Genomic DNA, 15,569 nt, shown 5'->3' on the forward strand with positions numbered 1-15,569 from the left:
ATACTCTGGTAGGCAATTAGCATTTGGCTCCAGAATGCTTTTCTTTCATTCCATTAGGCATCCACAAAATAAGATTTAGTAAACAGGCATACCTCAACTTACGATCATTCAAGATGCAGTCATTTCAAAGATGCAAACATGAAAAAAATAACAAACATTTCACAGGTACGAATGTAACCATGAAAAACTAATTTAGCCTGCAGTGGCAAGTTGCGACTGCTTTTGAATGTGGTGGGTGACAGTAGTTGTGAGGCGGGTCACTAAGCTGCAGTGTGGGTGCTAGGGGGCTAACCTGCCATCTTTTGTTTTTGTTTTGTTCGCCTTGAAGAGAGAGAATCACTGCTCATTGTGCTTTTAGTGCTTTCACTCCATTTAAAACGGCTGATAAAGGCAAGCGTGTTGATAGTGGTGCTTCTGGCTCATCTAGGAAGTGACGTGCCATCTCTATGGAACAAAAACTCAAAATAATAAAGCGTGTTGAACGAGGTGAAAAAATTAGTGCAGGGGCGGATTCATTTAGGATGAACAGATCAACTGTGGGGGCACCTGTTAAGGATAAGAGCATTTTCTTACCCATGTGAAGGGTATTGTGTTCATAAAGTCCACCATCACTCCCAAAAAACATGGGCTTATTATGGAGGGATTGGAGAAACTTCTGGGTGTGTACATAGACAACCAGATTCACCAGCACATCCCCATCAGCATGGGACTGATACAGGAGAAGGCCACTAAGCTGTTCCAGGGCCTAAAGAAGAAATATCCTGAAGAAAAGGATGTAGAGTTTAATGCAAGTCTTGGATGGTTTTACCGCTTTAAATCATGGGCTAACCTCCATAACATGAAGGTAAGTGGTGAGGCAGCTAGTGCGGATGCAGTTGCAGCGAAAGAGCTCCCGTCTACGTTGGCAGAGATCATCGAGGAGGGCGGCTATCTCCCTGAGCATATGTTCAATGCTGATGCGACAGGTTTATTTTGGAAAAGAATGCCCAACAGGTCCTTCATATCTAAGGAAAAGAAGAGTATGCTGGGATTTAAGGTCTCTAAGGACAGACTAATTCTCCTGCTGGGTGGCAATGCTTCAAGTGACTGCAAACTGAAGCCAACTCCTTTTGTATCACTCAGCCAATCCCCATGCCCTGAAGAACATCCCTAAGGCATCCCTCCCAGTGATATGGATGGCGAACAGCAAGGCATGGATTACCCTTGCCCTTTTTGAGGACTGGTTCTTCAACCACTTTGTGCCACAGGTGGAGAAATACTGCGAGGAGGAGAAAATTCCCTTCAAAATTCTCCTTGTCCTTGATCATGCCCCTGGACACCCTCCCAACCTTAATGACTATCACCCCAACATTAAGGCTGTGTACCTGCCACCAAACACAACCTCACTCCTCCAAACCATGGATCAGGGAGTTAATGCCACCTTCAAGAGGTATTACCTCCGCCGTACACTGAGACAAGCAGTAGCAGCAACTGACACAGAGGAAGGCAAGACTTTGCGTGATTTTTGGAAGGATTATAACATCTATAAGGTCATCCAAAATATCACTGCTTCCTGGCATGAGGTGAAACAGGCTAACATGAACAGTATGTGGAAGTGCCTTTGCCCCCAGTTTGTGCAGGACTTCAGAGGTTTTACGGACACTGACACTGCTGCTAACATGGTGGCACTGAGTAAGGAACTAAATATGAATCTGGAGGAAGAGGACTTTGATGAGTTGCTGGAGGCTCATAAGAATGAACTGACGAATGAGGAGTTAATGGAGTTAGATTTACAGTGGAAGGAGGAATGGGCTGAGCTGGAAGTTCACACCAGGAAAATGACTATCAAGGGGTTAACAAGAGCATTTGGAATGACAGAGAAAGGGCTTGCTTCCTTCGAAGAACAGGATCTGAATGCCGACCGATTTGGCAGAGTCTATGTTGCTGTGCATGATGCCCTTGCCTGCTATCATCTCATCCTTGACAAGAAAAAGAAGAACGCTTCCCAGTCGTCAATCACAAGGTTTTTCTCAAGGGTGGAAATGAAATTAGAAGAACCACTGCCTTCAACCTCCTATGCTGAGCTTTCAACCTCCTTTGCTGAGCCTTCAGCCACATCTGTTCAGCCAGCTTCTCCCAAAAATCCCGATTCGCCCATTGCTCTCTCCCCACCCGCATCTTCCAACTAACTCCAAACTTCCACCTGCCTCCTCTCACTTCTTGCAAGTCCTGCTATGTCTGCCCTCAGGTGACCTACAGTAATGTTTATAAAATACGATAACTCTGTTATCGCTCATGACTGATGTATATTTACAATTAATGAAACAAAACAAAATGCTTGCCACATCCACATCTTTGAAGGTGGCAAACGTTCCATTACCTTTCATCAGTTGTAACTACGCATCGGACAATAGCAGGAACAAAGTTGTGTCTTATACAGTAATCCCTCCAATATCCAACATAATAGAGCCAAAGGCATGTCCGGATAGTGATCCTGTCCGGATATTGGGCCCCAGCCTCCTGGACTTGTACTTATGGACCCTAACTCAGAAACACACCTATACAACTCCCTCTGAACATGCATTGCACCTATTTAAGACCCAAATCACACCAATAAGGAACATAAAAGACTGAAATAAATGCAAAAGAACCATAAAATGGGGTTTTAGAGGTGAGTTTATACAATATTAAACATTCTGGGAACTTACAAGTCCCTGGCTCCTGGACTGGTTTGAACTGCCAATTTGCAGTCCACAGTTAATCCTTTGCACTCTAAATTCTAATTTCTTAACACTGCACAACACTGTAAATTCCCGTGTGTTCTAGTGGTGAGGTATTGCAGTTTATTCACTGTTTATTCACAAAAAACAAGCACCTGTGGCTTGCACTGCTATAAGCATCTGCTCTCGATCGGAGTTTGGCTGTGACTGTTGATGATGGCGGGGTAACAGAGTTGCCAGATCGCAATGGCCACATTACCAATCTCCTCAACTTTCATTACCAAATTTAACTTTTCATTACCAAATTCGTAAAGCTAGCATTTATTCTTCACTAATTATATATACAAGTGGAAATACATGTAATCACTCTCCTTATAATTAACACCATGTTGATTATTTTCACGCTATGTAGGGTAGCAGATTAATCAGAGAGAGCAAACAATCCACCATCTCCATCCTGTGTATCCTCATACATGTGAAAAATCCATTTGGTAATGCATTATTCTGATTCATTACCAAACGAATTTTTCATTACAAAATTGGCCCACACTTGGTAATGAAAAATACCAAATGGCAACCCTGACAGGGGAGGGGGGAGAGGGAGGAAGGAAGGGGTGAAGGGACCATGGTGTAACAGCTGTTCGGCGCCATGCAGCAATTTCAAATTATGGGAGGGAAAAAAGTCAGATTTTTTTTTAATTTTTTGAGGTTTTTGGCCCATTTTGGGAATATTGGATCCCGGGACGATTATGTCCGGTTAGTGGGGATGTTCGGATGTTGGGCGTTCGGATATTAGAGGGATTACTGTTTTTCTTGTGTATTTCTTGTCTTAATTTATGCATTTATATTTCATAATACGATATTAACTGCTCCTCACTCTGCCCTTTGGGTGGGAAAGGAGGTCCAGATGATGATGATGATGGTGATATTAACTGCTTAAGAACATTCAAAACTCTACCGACAGGTCGGTGAACAGTACAGTGATTTTTATGTCGTATGTGTAGTACTGTAAGGGATTTTCATTTTGTGAACAAAATTGACTTGCAAACAGTCTCTTGGAACCAATTATGTTTGTAAGTCGAGGTATGCCTGTACAGTAAACTGAACCTTGGGTCATTAATGCCATCTCTAACAAACATCAGCCATATCAAACTATCAACTGTACCATCAACCTTTCCTCAACTAGTATTATACACTGAGATTTGCTGCACTGCTAACACTGGTTAAACCACAGTTCTCACAGACATGCCTTGCCAGAGATGAAGTCTTCAAGAGAAGGTCCATCAGCCACCATCTTTTTTTTCTCCTTGGGGATGTTGCTGATACATCTGATGTTGCCAGCAGTGCATCCTGGAAGTGTCTGCAAGAAATGAAATACAATAAAGTTAGCATCTGAGTCAGGACAAATGTTAATACAGTAAAACAGTCTTTTTATATGGCTGTTTGCTATGTGATAAACTGCTACAATGATAAGTCAAAAGATAAACCCTTTTGCTGAATAAAGATGAAAAATTGGTTGCAATTTCTCAAGAATGCTAACTGTAACAGCCACCTCCAAGAATCTTCTGCAGACACAGTGATGCACACAAGCTGACAGTCAGCTCTCCGAGACAACACTACTGTCCAGTGTTTATATTACCTGTGAACGACTGCTTTTTCTTTCTTTTTTTTCTTTTTATCTTTCTTTTTTTGGGACGAGGAAGGAACCAAAGGCAAGAAGGCCACACAATTCTTCCCTCCCCCCAAAAAAAAAACAGCCAAATTCAAGATCTGTTCAAGATGTCTGGACACACTGCATTTGAAAGACTGCAGGTCATAGGCAGTAGTATATACCAACAGAGGATGACAGTTCAAGAGTTGACCTGTTGCATACATGAAGAATTGGGAGTAACAGTTAACACTTGCATTAGAGAGCTGCTAGATGGGAGCTACGCACCTACTGTACATATGGAGGGATGCAAGCAGACAGTTCACAGAAGCAGTGACCACTGAAGTAGTGACAGAAAAGAGATAATGATGCAACAATGGAGTGAAGACACAGAAGCTGAAAGGAGCCAATAAGAGGAGGAGAGTTAATGAGACAAAAAGCCTTTGATTCCACCTTGCTGAGAAGAGCTGTACAGTATGCAGGGAAACTCCTCACATGTGAGAGTTGTACTCTACACAGGGGTGAATAACATCCCTGTATAGTCAACAACTGTGCAGGGTTAAAGAAGGCACAGAGTCAACTTGGCACACCTAATCTCTAAAAGGAAGAATTTACAAGAGAGGTAACACAATTTTTCCAAGATCAATCCAGAGAGAATGAAACCCCAAGTATGTTCAGAGATGACGCAGGATTGAGTTGGATACTGTTAAAAATTACAGGATACTCTTGCGGAATATTTTGATGGGTCAAAAGATGTAAGAACTGAGTGTTTGATGCATTAAAAACAACAAGATTGCTTTTGCCTCAATCAGAGATATGAGCCAAGTCAGACATTAAGTGTGTCATTGCCTCATCCCTTGATTGTTGAAGTAACTGCTGAGATGGATACTGTGCGATGCGGATGGAAAGGTGAAAGGTGGAGTCATCAGCATAAGTGGATACAGTTAAATGTACAGCTTAGAAGGTCAATGATGAAGAGGGGAAAGACAGTTGGTGACAGAGAACAGCCCTAAGAAACACCATTACTGATACTTCTATGAGATGAACGGTGACCATATACAACAGCAGCTACAGAATGACCAGAAAGGAAGTCAGAGATGAAGGCACAGACAGAAGGACAGAAACTGTAACAGGGCAGTTTGGAAAATAAAGATTTATACCAGACTTGACTGCAAGTCTTTGAGATGTCACGTGCAATGGCAAAGCTTTTGCCAAAGTCCTGAAAGAAGGATGACCAGGAGTCTGAAAGGAAGATGAGAAAATTGCCAGTGGAGCGTCCCTGGTGAAACCCATACTGAAGATCGGAAAGATGTTTAAAAATATTTTGGTTAAGAATAGATTTAAAAACTTTAGAAATCTATCTATCTCTATCTATATACCTAGGCTGCTTCCCCCAAGGAAAGGGAGGTAGCCGAGACAGGACGACTCACTCTCCATTTACTCATCCATTCAAACACATTTATTCGCATCTTAGCCCCAAAGGGGAGAACGGACAGATCCTCACCGCATCACACCGCACAAGGGTCAACTGCGCAATGCAATCAGTGACATCCACAGCAGGGCCCGACAGCAGAACTGGTTTACCCCTGCCACATCATAACAGACCCATCCCCTTACCCGCACCTGACCTGACTAGCTGATCAGACCAAATGCGGGAGAATATCCCCTCAGGGCTGCGTCATCACTTATTCATTCACAATTTCTCTCCATTTATTTCTGTCACGCACAGCCACTCTTCCTTGCTCAACAGACATCCCTCTCGCATCCAGCGCTCTCTTCACACTGTCCATCCATCCTATTCGTGGTCTTCCTCTCAGTCTTACACCTCTCACATCAGATCTAGTTATCTTTTTCACCAATCGCTCATTATCCATTCTCTCCATATGCCCAAACAGGATGTTAAAGCAATTGGGCAATAGTTAGAGGGCTGGGAATGGTCACCTTTCTTTGAACAGGCTGAATCAAGGAAAACTTCCAGCAAGAAGGAAAGGTACAAGTTCATGGACAAAGGGAAAAGAGTTTACTTAAGCAGGGAGTATGCACAGAAGCACTGTACTTGTGGGTAACAGGTGAGATGCCATCAAGACCACATGCCTTAAGTACTGAGGCCAGTGATGACAGAAAACACATCAACTGAAGAAATTGTAATGTCAGCCACGAGGAAGTCTGGGGGACTGTGATGGACAAACAGCATTGGAATCATCTATGATGGAACTGAAGGAAAAATTCTTAGCGAAGAGTTCTGCTTATCAGTAGAAGAAATAGCTGCAGAACCATCAGAGTGGAAAACAGGAGGGAAGGATGATGAAGTAAAGTTGTTAAAAAGGTTTTGGGCAAGGTGTCAGAAGGCGAGGGAAGAATTTGAGTCAGAGAGGTCAGAGCATTTAGTACAAATGAAATTATTTTTAGCAGAGTGAAGAACAAACTTAGCACATTTCCGGGCAGAAACATACGAGTGATGAGAAATATGGGGGAGTTGACTATGGTACCTTTTGTATGTCTTTTCCCCATTGTGGAAAACAACAGAACAAGCATGATTAAACCAAGTTTTATTTATTTATTCATTTATTTTTTGCATTAGTCACATGATAAAAGAAAGAAACGTATGCTTCCATGCTTGAGAGAACATCATCTGTAATGTGAGGTACACTCAGATGGCTCTCAGCCAGGGAAGCAATGTTCATTCCAGGGAAAACCAAAGAAGTACTGGCTGAGGGCCTCCCACTCAGCAGCTCCAAAGTGCCACAGCCACCGCTTCACAGGAGGGTCCACAGACCTTACTGGAGCAATAGGACAGATTAAGGTGATAAGCTTGTGATCAGAGGAGCCCAATGGAGAGAAAAGATTAACAGAGTAAGCAGAATGATCAGTTGTAAGGAAAAGGTCAAGTACAGTCACGGCTTGAATAATATGCGATTACATAGCGCAAAATAAGTCACAGCATGGAAGGTATCATTTATGTCCAAAAAATGTGCAACGCGAAAAAAACAGTTTTGTTCTGAATTTTATCTAGTTGTTTTCGTGCAACCTCTCCACATCCATTCCGCAAGGATGTGATTTTTCTAGCTGAGAGCGCACATGACTCTTATAAATTAAACTCATCCCCCTGCTATCATGCCTAACTGGTTACAGCAAACGCACGTGATAGCTGAATTCGTGACAGCTGAACTGAAGAATCAATGGGAAAATTTCTAACTGATTTTTCAGTGACCCATTTCTCTAACTTTTAACCACTTTATGCCTACAATTTCCTGCCAATCTCTCCTCTCTGCTTGTCGTAAAAGGCGACTAAAAGGGTTGGCGAAGGGTTAGTGCCCCTCCCCGGAAAACAACTAACTAAAAAAACAAACAATAAGCCTCGGACAAGGACTGACCAAACGATGACGACCAAGGACCGGACAAAGGACATGGTTATCGGAATGTGGAATGTAAGGGGAGCGAATGATGAGGTGAAAGAGAGAGAGATTGTCCAGGTGCTTGAGGGTGCGAAAGTGGATGTATGTGGAATACTGAAACAAAATGGAGAGGAGAAAGTGTGAGAGAATGGGAGTATGGATGGGGTATATGTGCAGGAGTAGGTGAGAATGAGAGGGCAAAGGAAGGAGTATGTATAGTTGTGAGTAAAAGATGGAAGAAGAGCATAAGACAGTATGGATCAGTTGGGTCAAGGATTGTGTGAGTAAAGTTGAAAGTTGGAATACAAATGTGGGCGATTGTGTGTGTGTATGCGCCAATGCAAGATCATGCTAGAAGAGTGAGAGAAGAGTTCTGGACAAATGAAGAATTGTGCATGGAAAAGTTTGGAAGGAATGAGAGAGTGTTTTTGATTGGTGATATGGATGGTAAAGTTGGGAATGTGAAGGTGGATGGAATAGTTGGTGAGTGGGGTGTGCCTGCTGAGATAGATGAGAATAGCAGTGCGTTAGTAGACATTTGTGCTGGGAGGGGGTTGGTGATAGCCAATACCCTCTTCAGGCATAAAATGATCCACAGGTATACATGGCGAGTGATGAGAAGGGTGGGTGGTGAACTGAATGAAAGGAAGGCAATGATTGATTATGTGTGTGTGGATGAAAGGATGCGAAGATGTGTACTGGATGTAAGAGTTTATAGAGGTTGGGAGAGTGGACTTTCTGACCACTACTTGGTGGTGGCCAGAATTAGAATTCAAGTAAGATGGAGGAATAAAAGAAGGGAAAGACGAGAGGAAGGAGTAGTTGCAAGGAGAGTGGAAAGGTTACAAGAGGATGAGAAAAAGGCAGAGTATAAGAGAGAAGTGGAGGAACGATTGAGCAAATATGAATTGGAGCAGATGGGAGACGTGGAAGGTGTGTGTAGGGTATTTACAGAAGAAATATGTGCAGCATGTGATGTGGTGTGTGGAAGGAAGAGAAGACGGAGGGGGGTGCAAGGAACAGCGTGGTGGACTGAAGAGGTGAAACAGGCTGTGGCACAAAAGAAGAAAGCATACAATGAATGGATGAGAAATAGGGGTGTGGAAGAAGTTGAGAGGCGGAAGAGAGAGTTATATGTAGAAAGAAAGAGAGGTGAAAAGATTAGTAAGCGAGAGTAAGAAGAGAGTGGATGAAGAATTTGGAAGGAATTTGAGTGTAAAGTGGAGGGACTGTAAGAAAATGTTCTGGAAAGAGATGAAAATAGTAAGACAGGGTGGAAGTGAAGTTAGCAGGGGAGTGAAAGATAAAAATGGTAGATTACTAATGGAGAAGGGAGAAAAAGTGAGCAGATGGAGAGAACACTTTAAGGAATTGTTGAACGCAGAGGATGGAAGTAATGCGAGTATAAGTGGCTGGGGAATGGCTGGGAGAAGGAGGGAGGTGAGAAGACAGGAAGAAATCAGTAGGACAGAAGTTGTGGAAGCAATGAAGAAAGTTAAATCGGGGAAAGCCCCAGGAATTGATGGAGTGTGTGGTGAAATGTTGAAGCATGGGGGAGAGATAGTAGTAGAATGGATGTGGAAGATGTGCAGATTGGCCTGGGAGGAAGGTAGAGTCCCGGAGGATTGGAAGTCAGGTATAATTATTCCCTTGTACAAAGGAAAAGGGGAAAAAGAAGTGTGTGGTAATCATAAGGGCATTTGTCTTCTTAATATAATAGGAAAAGTGTATGGTAGGATACTTATTGACAGAGTTAGAGAAAGAACAGAGAAATTAGTTGGAGAAGAACAGGGAGGCTTTAGGAAGGGAAGAGGTTGTGTAGATCAGATATTCATTCTTAGATCTTTAGTGGAAAAGTTTCTAGAGAAGGGAAAGAAGTTGTATGAGGCTTTCATGGATTTGGAGAAAGCATATGACAGGGTGGATAGACAAGGATTGTGGAAAGTGTTAAGAATATATGGAGTAGATGGGAAGTTGTTGAATGCTGTGAAGAGTATGTATAATGGTGCGAAGGCTGCAGTGCGTGTAGATGGTGAACTAAGTGAATTTTTCTCTTTGAAAGTTGGGTTGAAACAGGGATGTGTCATGTCTCCATGGTTGTTCAATCTGTACATGGATGGGGTAATAAAAAAGGTACAGGGTAGGGTGGTGGATGTTGGAGTGGCCCTGGTGGGAGGGGATGGTGTTTGGAAGCTCCCTGTGCCGTTGTTTGCAGATGATACTGTGTTGTTGAGTGAAGACGAAGGGAAGCTGCAAGGCTTGGTGGATGAGTTTGGGAGTGTGTGTAAGAAACGGAATCTAAAGGTGAATGTAGGGAAGAGTAAAGTGATGGTCTTTGAGAGAGGTGAAGTCAGTGAATGTACAGCGAGGTTGGATGGTGAGGAATTCAAATATGTGAGTACATTTAAGTACTTGGGTAGTGTGATGAGTAAGGATGGAGGTTTGGAGGGTCAAGTGCTTGAAAGGGTACAGCAGGAAAGAAAGGTTGCTGGTTCTTTGAAAGCAGTGGTAAGAAACAGGGAAGTGAGCATGGAAGTGAAAAAGTTACTACATGACAGTATTGTGATACCAACTCTAACGTACGGAAGTGAAGCTTGGACGTTGTTGGAAGGACACAAGTCAAGAGTGAGAGCAGTAGAAATGAGTTATTTAAGAGGAGCCTGTGGAGTCACATGGAGAGACAGGCTGACGAATGAGGATATAAAGAAGCGTTGTGGTGTTGATGTGGATGTGATAGGAAGCGTTATGAGGAACACACTGAGGTGGTTTGGCCATGTGGAGAGGATGGAGGGTGAAAGACTGACGAAGAGAGTGTATGTGAGTGAGGTGGAGGGGGGAAGAGGGAGGGGGAGGCCAAGGATGAGATGGAGGGATGGGGTGGAGAGGTATATGAGAGAGGGGGGTGTGAGTTGGGAGCAGGGCAGTGAAATGGCGGGGGACAGGGCAACTTGGAGGCGATTTGTTTGTGGCCACCCCAAACGGGATTGAGGCGTCTGGCAATAGATAGATAGATAGTATTAATAATAACATTATAATCAATAAATAAACAACATAAAAGGCCATCAAACTTACTTTTATATGGATTATGGAAGACTTGAGTGGTTTGAAGGGTTCCGAGGCTTGGGAGTGGCTTAGCTGCCCCCAGAGCCCTCTCAGGCCTGACTCTCTCTCCTCAAAATATCTTTTCTCCTCTGGTCCAAGTTGTCCAAGAAAATATCATAGTCCAAGCCCTCTTGGTTGGAAGGGCCTGGCTGTGATTCCTGGCCAGGCGTGAGCTGAGGTTAACGGGCCGGCTCGGAAGTAGGTTCAGGTAATGGGTGCTGATGAAAATAATCTGTGATTCGACACTGGTGTGAGGCATTCATGTAGGCATGGTACTTGTCCTCATAACCTTAAAGGGCTTTATTAATGTAGGATGTGTGCTGTTCACTGCTGAAAGTGGTATCTTGTTCTAGAATGTGACATATCTGGCCACCCAACTCAAAGTTTTAATGTCCTTCATACTCAGCCCCTCCTTAACTTTCTCTCCTGCATCCACCTCTTCTCCTGGGCTATCCTCAGCTTCCTCAGCATCCTCTAGTAGAATATCTTCAGCAGTAACTGGTGCTAGTTGCAACATATCTCGTATCTCATCGCCAGTTGTGCCCTCAAACTCACAGCCAGCAATACCTCTCATTTCCTCAGCTGCAGCCTCCAGCTCTGCCTCCACTGACTAGGGTTCACCTGGTACCTTAACCTGCCTGTCCTCAGGTAAACTCTCCATAATGATGCGCCATGCGTGATTTATTGTTGTTGGGGTAATGTTTCCCAACATTCGACTACTAAATCAAACGCCTGCTTTATCATAAAGCTCTTCCACTTTTACTCTGATTCGGCGTCTGCTGCTGTGACTTTCAAACTCGATGCATGATAACATGTATGGTTGTGCATTTGATGTGTGTGTGATAGCAGTTAACCACAATAGCTGAACGCACAATTGGAGGGAGTTGAGTGTATAGCTAACTGCTATTCAGTGAAGTTTCGGACTCTGTACAATAATCCAAGTTTCTCTGAGGTGGTTTTAGCAAGTGATCTGACATGAGAGGTCCAGATGGGGCGTTGTTAAGTGAAACACCGAGAATTTCAATACTTTTGGAGATGGGAATATTAGTAGCACTGGAGGTAATATACGAATCTGGCAATATCAGCCTATTAGTAAATTGTATATACAGTAAACCCTCGATGTAATGAACTAATTGGGGGGAGGGGTGGGTCGTTATATCTGAAAGTTCGCTATATCCAATGGTCATTATTAACCGAGGGATTACCGACCCAAGGTCGCTATATCTGTGGAGTTGTTCGGTCCTACATGCGCAACCACAACCCAGTCTATGAAGTTTCACAAGGAGAATTCAATGGTTTATGTAGTTTTACAGTACATGTAAATACCATCCTGTATGAAGTTGTACATATAAATACAATGCCTAGAAATGTAATGTAAAACTGTTACAGTACACTTACCATGCCAGGGAGTGCCAGGAAGTGCCAAGAAGTGATGCTGTAGTCACCACAGGAATAGGAGGGAGGCAGGGGGGGATTTCCAAAGAGGTTAGATGCTGGCAACATACAGTACACCTGTACACCACAGCACACAACACTGTACACACCAGAAATTTTTGTACTGTATCACTAGGGCACTGAAGTGTAAATATTGTTCTGAAGTGTTCAGTTTGTATTATTAAGTGTAAAATTAAGTATAGTGCCCTAGTGATTCATCATTCATGATGATGAATGATGAATCACTAGGGCACTATACTTAATTTTACACTTAATAATACAAACTGAACACTTCAGAACAATATTTACACTTCAGTACAGTACTATATACACCATACTCTCTTTACATGACACTTTATTCACTCATTCATCATCAGATTCAGTGAATATCATATTTGGTAGCTCTGGTGTCACATGTGCCAGGGAGAAAGGTGTGCTGGTGCCAGAAGCCAAACTGGGGAGACTCACAGAGGATGTAGAAGCAACAGACACACTCGAGGTCTCTGACACAGTACGTTTCTTTCTTCCTGGAGGCGAGGCAACAGGCTTAACCCATTGACTGCAGCTGTATCACATACGATATCTGAGTCTAAATAGATCTGACTGCGGCTGTATCACATACGATATCCAAGTCTAAACAGATCTGACTGCAGCTGTATCATATATGATATCCTGCTTTCAAAAATTCCGCTGTCAGAAATGGCGCGAAATGAATCAGGTAGCAACTCATGGCACCCTATAGAATACTGCCATACATAGATTATTCATTTTTACGAGGAGGAGAGCTCAGCTCAGTTGCCTACGACATGCCAAAGGTACCGGTACGAAATCTTCTCCAGGAGGCCGCCACTAGCGGTTGCCCATGCAAATACTGGATGAAATCTCTAGATGAGTGTAGTGAAGATAGTGATATGTTGTCAGATGATGACAGTGATGGTTCAGATGCTGGTTTACACCTTATCTGATCGTAAGATTAACACAGTGCGACCATAACACATCGTTCACCTGGCACCACCGCACAGGGAATATTTATTACTTCATGGACCTGTTTCAGAGGCAACTTTTTTTTTTTTTTTTTTTTGCTATATTGTGTTATATACCACTGAACTGGGGATATTTTTCTCTATCTTTCGACACTATTACTTTTTTTGTAAGATTTTTTTTCTGAATATTTGAAAACTGCTGCACACAGGATGTACATGTAAACACTGACGCAGTGAATAGGTTAAAGAAGTCTGAAATTTTCTCCTGGACTTGCCTGGCCTGGTTTCATAAGGTCCAGCCTAATCTGTCTGAAGAGTTCATAATTTTCCCCCATAAAGTCACCAATGTCCTTCGCGATGGCCAAGAGTGTGTCTGTTGCATCGATGGCAGCAGAGAGGGATGGCCCACGTGGCCCCTCCTCTTCCTCCTCCGCAGGTGGTTCAGGCGTGGTCAGTTCCTGCAGTATTTCCTTCTCCGTCTGATGGTGGTATCCAGGCAGATCATCATCCTCGTCCAGCCACTCTTCACCTCTTCTGCAGGGAAGGAGTCTTGGCCAGCTGCAGCCAACATTTTGGCCACCTTTGGTGGCTCAAACCCCTTGAAATCTGGCTTCTGGCCTGGAGTGTTAAAGGTTTTTAGGAGGTTACACCACAAATTGCGGAGAGTAGTCACTGGCACTTTCCTCCAAGCCTCTGCCCAGTTCAGAACTGTGTGATATTATATTTCTTAAAACTGTTAAGTGTGTTCTTCCCCCTGGTGTCCACATACCCCTCTTCCTCCATCCCATTCTCTCTCACAACTAATCACTGGTCAAGGTAAATATTCCAATAATGCCTTTTTGCACTTTCTATCACCCCCTTGTCCATGGGCTGAAGTAGGGCAGTCATGTTAGGAGGTAAAAATTATTGCCCTTATTTTCCATCCTTTGAACACAATTTTGCAGTGGATGGGTGGGCTGGGGCATTGTCTAGGAGGAGCACAGCCTTAACATCCTAATTAAACCTTACACCGCGGGCTTGTTTTGCTTTTTCTTGCGGCTTCCGCAGGCATATTCGCGCTCTGACAGACTCTCTAAAAATATTTGCCAAAAATCAGTTATTAGTCCTAGAATATTAAAATCATATATGCTTATAGCACATACCTTCAGCTTTCTCCTTGGGTGTTTGTTGAGCCTTCGTCGAGTACTATAGGACTTGTGGAGACCTCTGAACTTGGGTAACAAAGTCTCCACTTTACACTTCCCGACAACCCGTAATATGATTACCACAGTCTGAAACTAGAAACACTATTCAATGATTCTCAAATAGTTTGGAATCCATACTCCAAAAAAAAACACTGTGTAAGTAATGAAAATTATGAGGGCGTGTGACCTTCCCACTTGCGCTAGTTCGCCGCTGGTGTTCTGTCATTTATTATTCATAAAAACACTCACAGTTTATATTTCTATTACTATATAACACTTATATATTTCTACAGTCTTTATCCATAAGTTTCCTTCAGTAATAGTAGTTTATTGTCACTGTAGGCATTCACTTTCTTTCAGTAAAATACGTAGCATTCACTTTCTCGTCCTGTATACTAGCACTGAGAGTGAATGTCACTTTCACCTTCACTCTCATAACTCATAGTATTCATACATGCTAGAGTGAAACTTTCACTTTCATTACTCCTAGGGTATATACTCGTATTCTTATAATACTACTCATTTACATTTCTATTTACGTCCTCTATTTTATATACGTTATTTACATTTCTATTTTATTTACACTGTGTTATGCACTGTCACTTGAAGTAACTTATAAAACTATTTTCCACTGTTCACATATATGTACATTCATTGCTTTCACTTGTTGTTTACACATTATTTACACATTATTTACAATTCCACTTGCACTGTTTTACTCAACAGAATGATCGTAGTCACTCTTTTATCAATTGTCAGCCCTTTACCTCTTTCCACACGAGGTTTAGTAGGGGGTAAAGGTCACAGGGCCCTTTGCATGAGGCTGAAAAATGGTGGTAGTTAGCAGGAGCAAACAGACGTACCTTCACTTTGAAAGACGACAGTGAACTGATAGTGGTGGCCTCCTGCCGCCTGGCTTGGGTGCGTGCAATACTACCAACTTTAGCCTTGTGAGACCTGCTAATATGTAGCAATGAAATGATTGGCAGGAAACCAAGACAATACATAATAAATTAGGTAGTTCCAAGTGAATGTAAATATCACTTAGGCTTCTCCCTTCCCTCCTTATATGTATATTTATTACGAAAATAGATTATACGGCATATTTCAAGGGGAAATAAACA

General features: G+C 42.7%; 1 protein-coding gene across 1 annotated transcript in view; it reads right to left on the reverse strand.

Moving 5' to 3' along the window:
- Positions 1–15,569, reverse strand: part of Las (lipoyl synthase, mitochondrial) — a 226,933-nt gene that overhangs the window by 156,456 nt on the left and 54,908 nt on the right. The window contains exon 2 of the mRNA XM_080273291.1: positions 3,949–4,059. Within this exon, the coding sequence (XP_080129417.1) occupies positions 3,949–4,059 (111 nt within the window). The remainder of the gene's footprint in view (positions 1–3,948; positions 4,060–15,569) is intronic.

Source organism: Coenobita brevimanus, chromosome 54 (genome assembly GCF_032717465.1).
Source record: "Coenobita brevimanus isolate Jiangsu-jjx chromosome 54, ASM3271746v2, whole genome shotgun sequence".
NCBI lineage: Eukaryota > Metazoa > Arthropoda > Malacostraca > Decapoda > Coenobitidae > Coenobita > Coenobita brevimanus.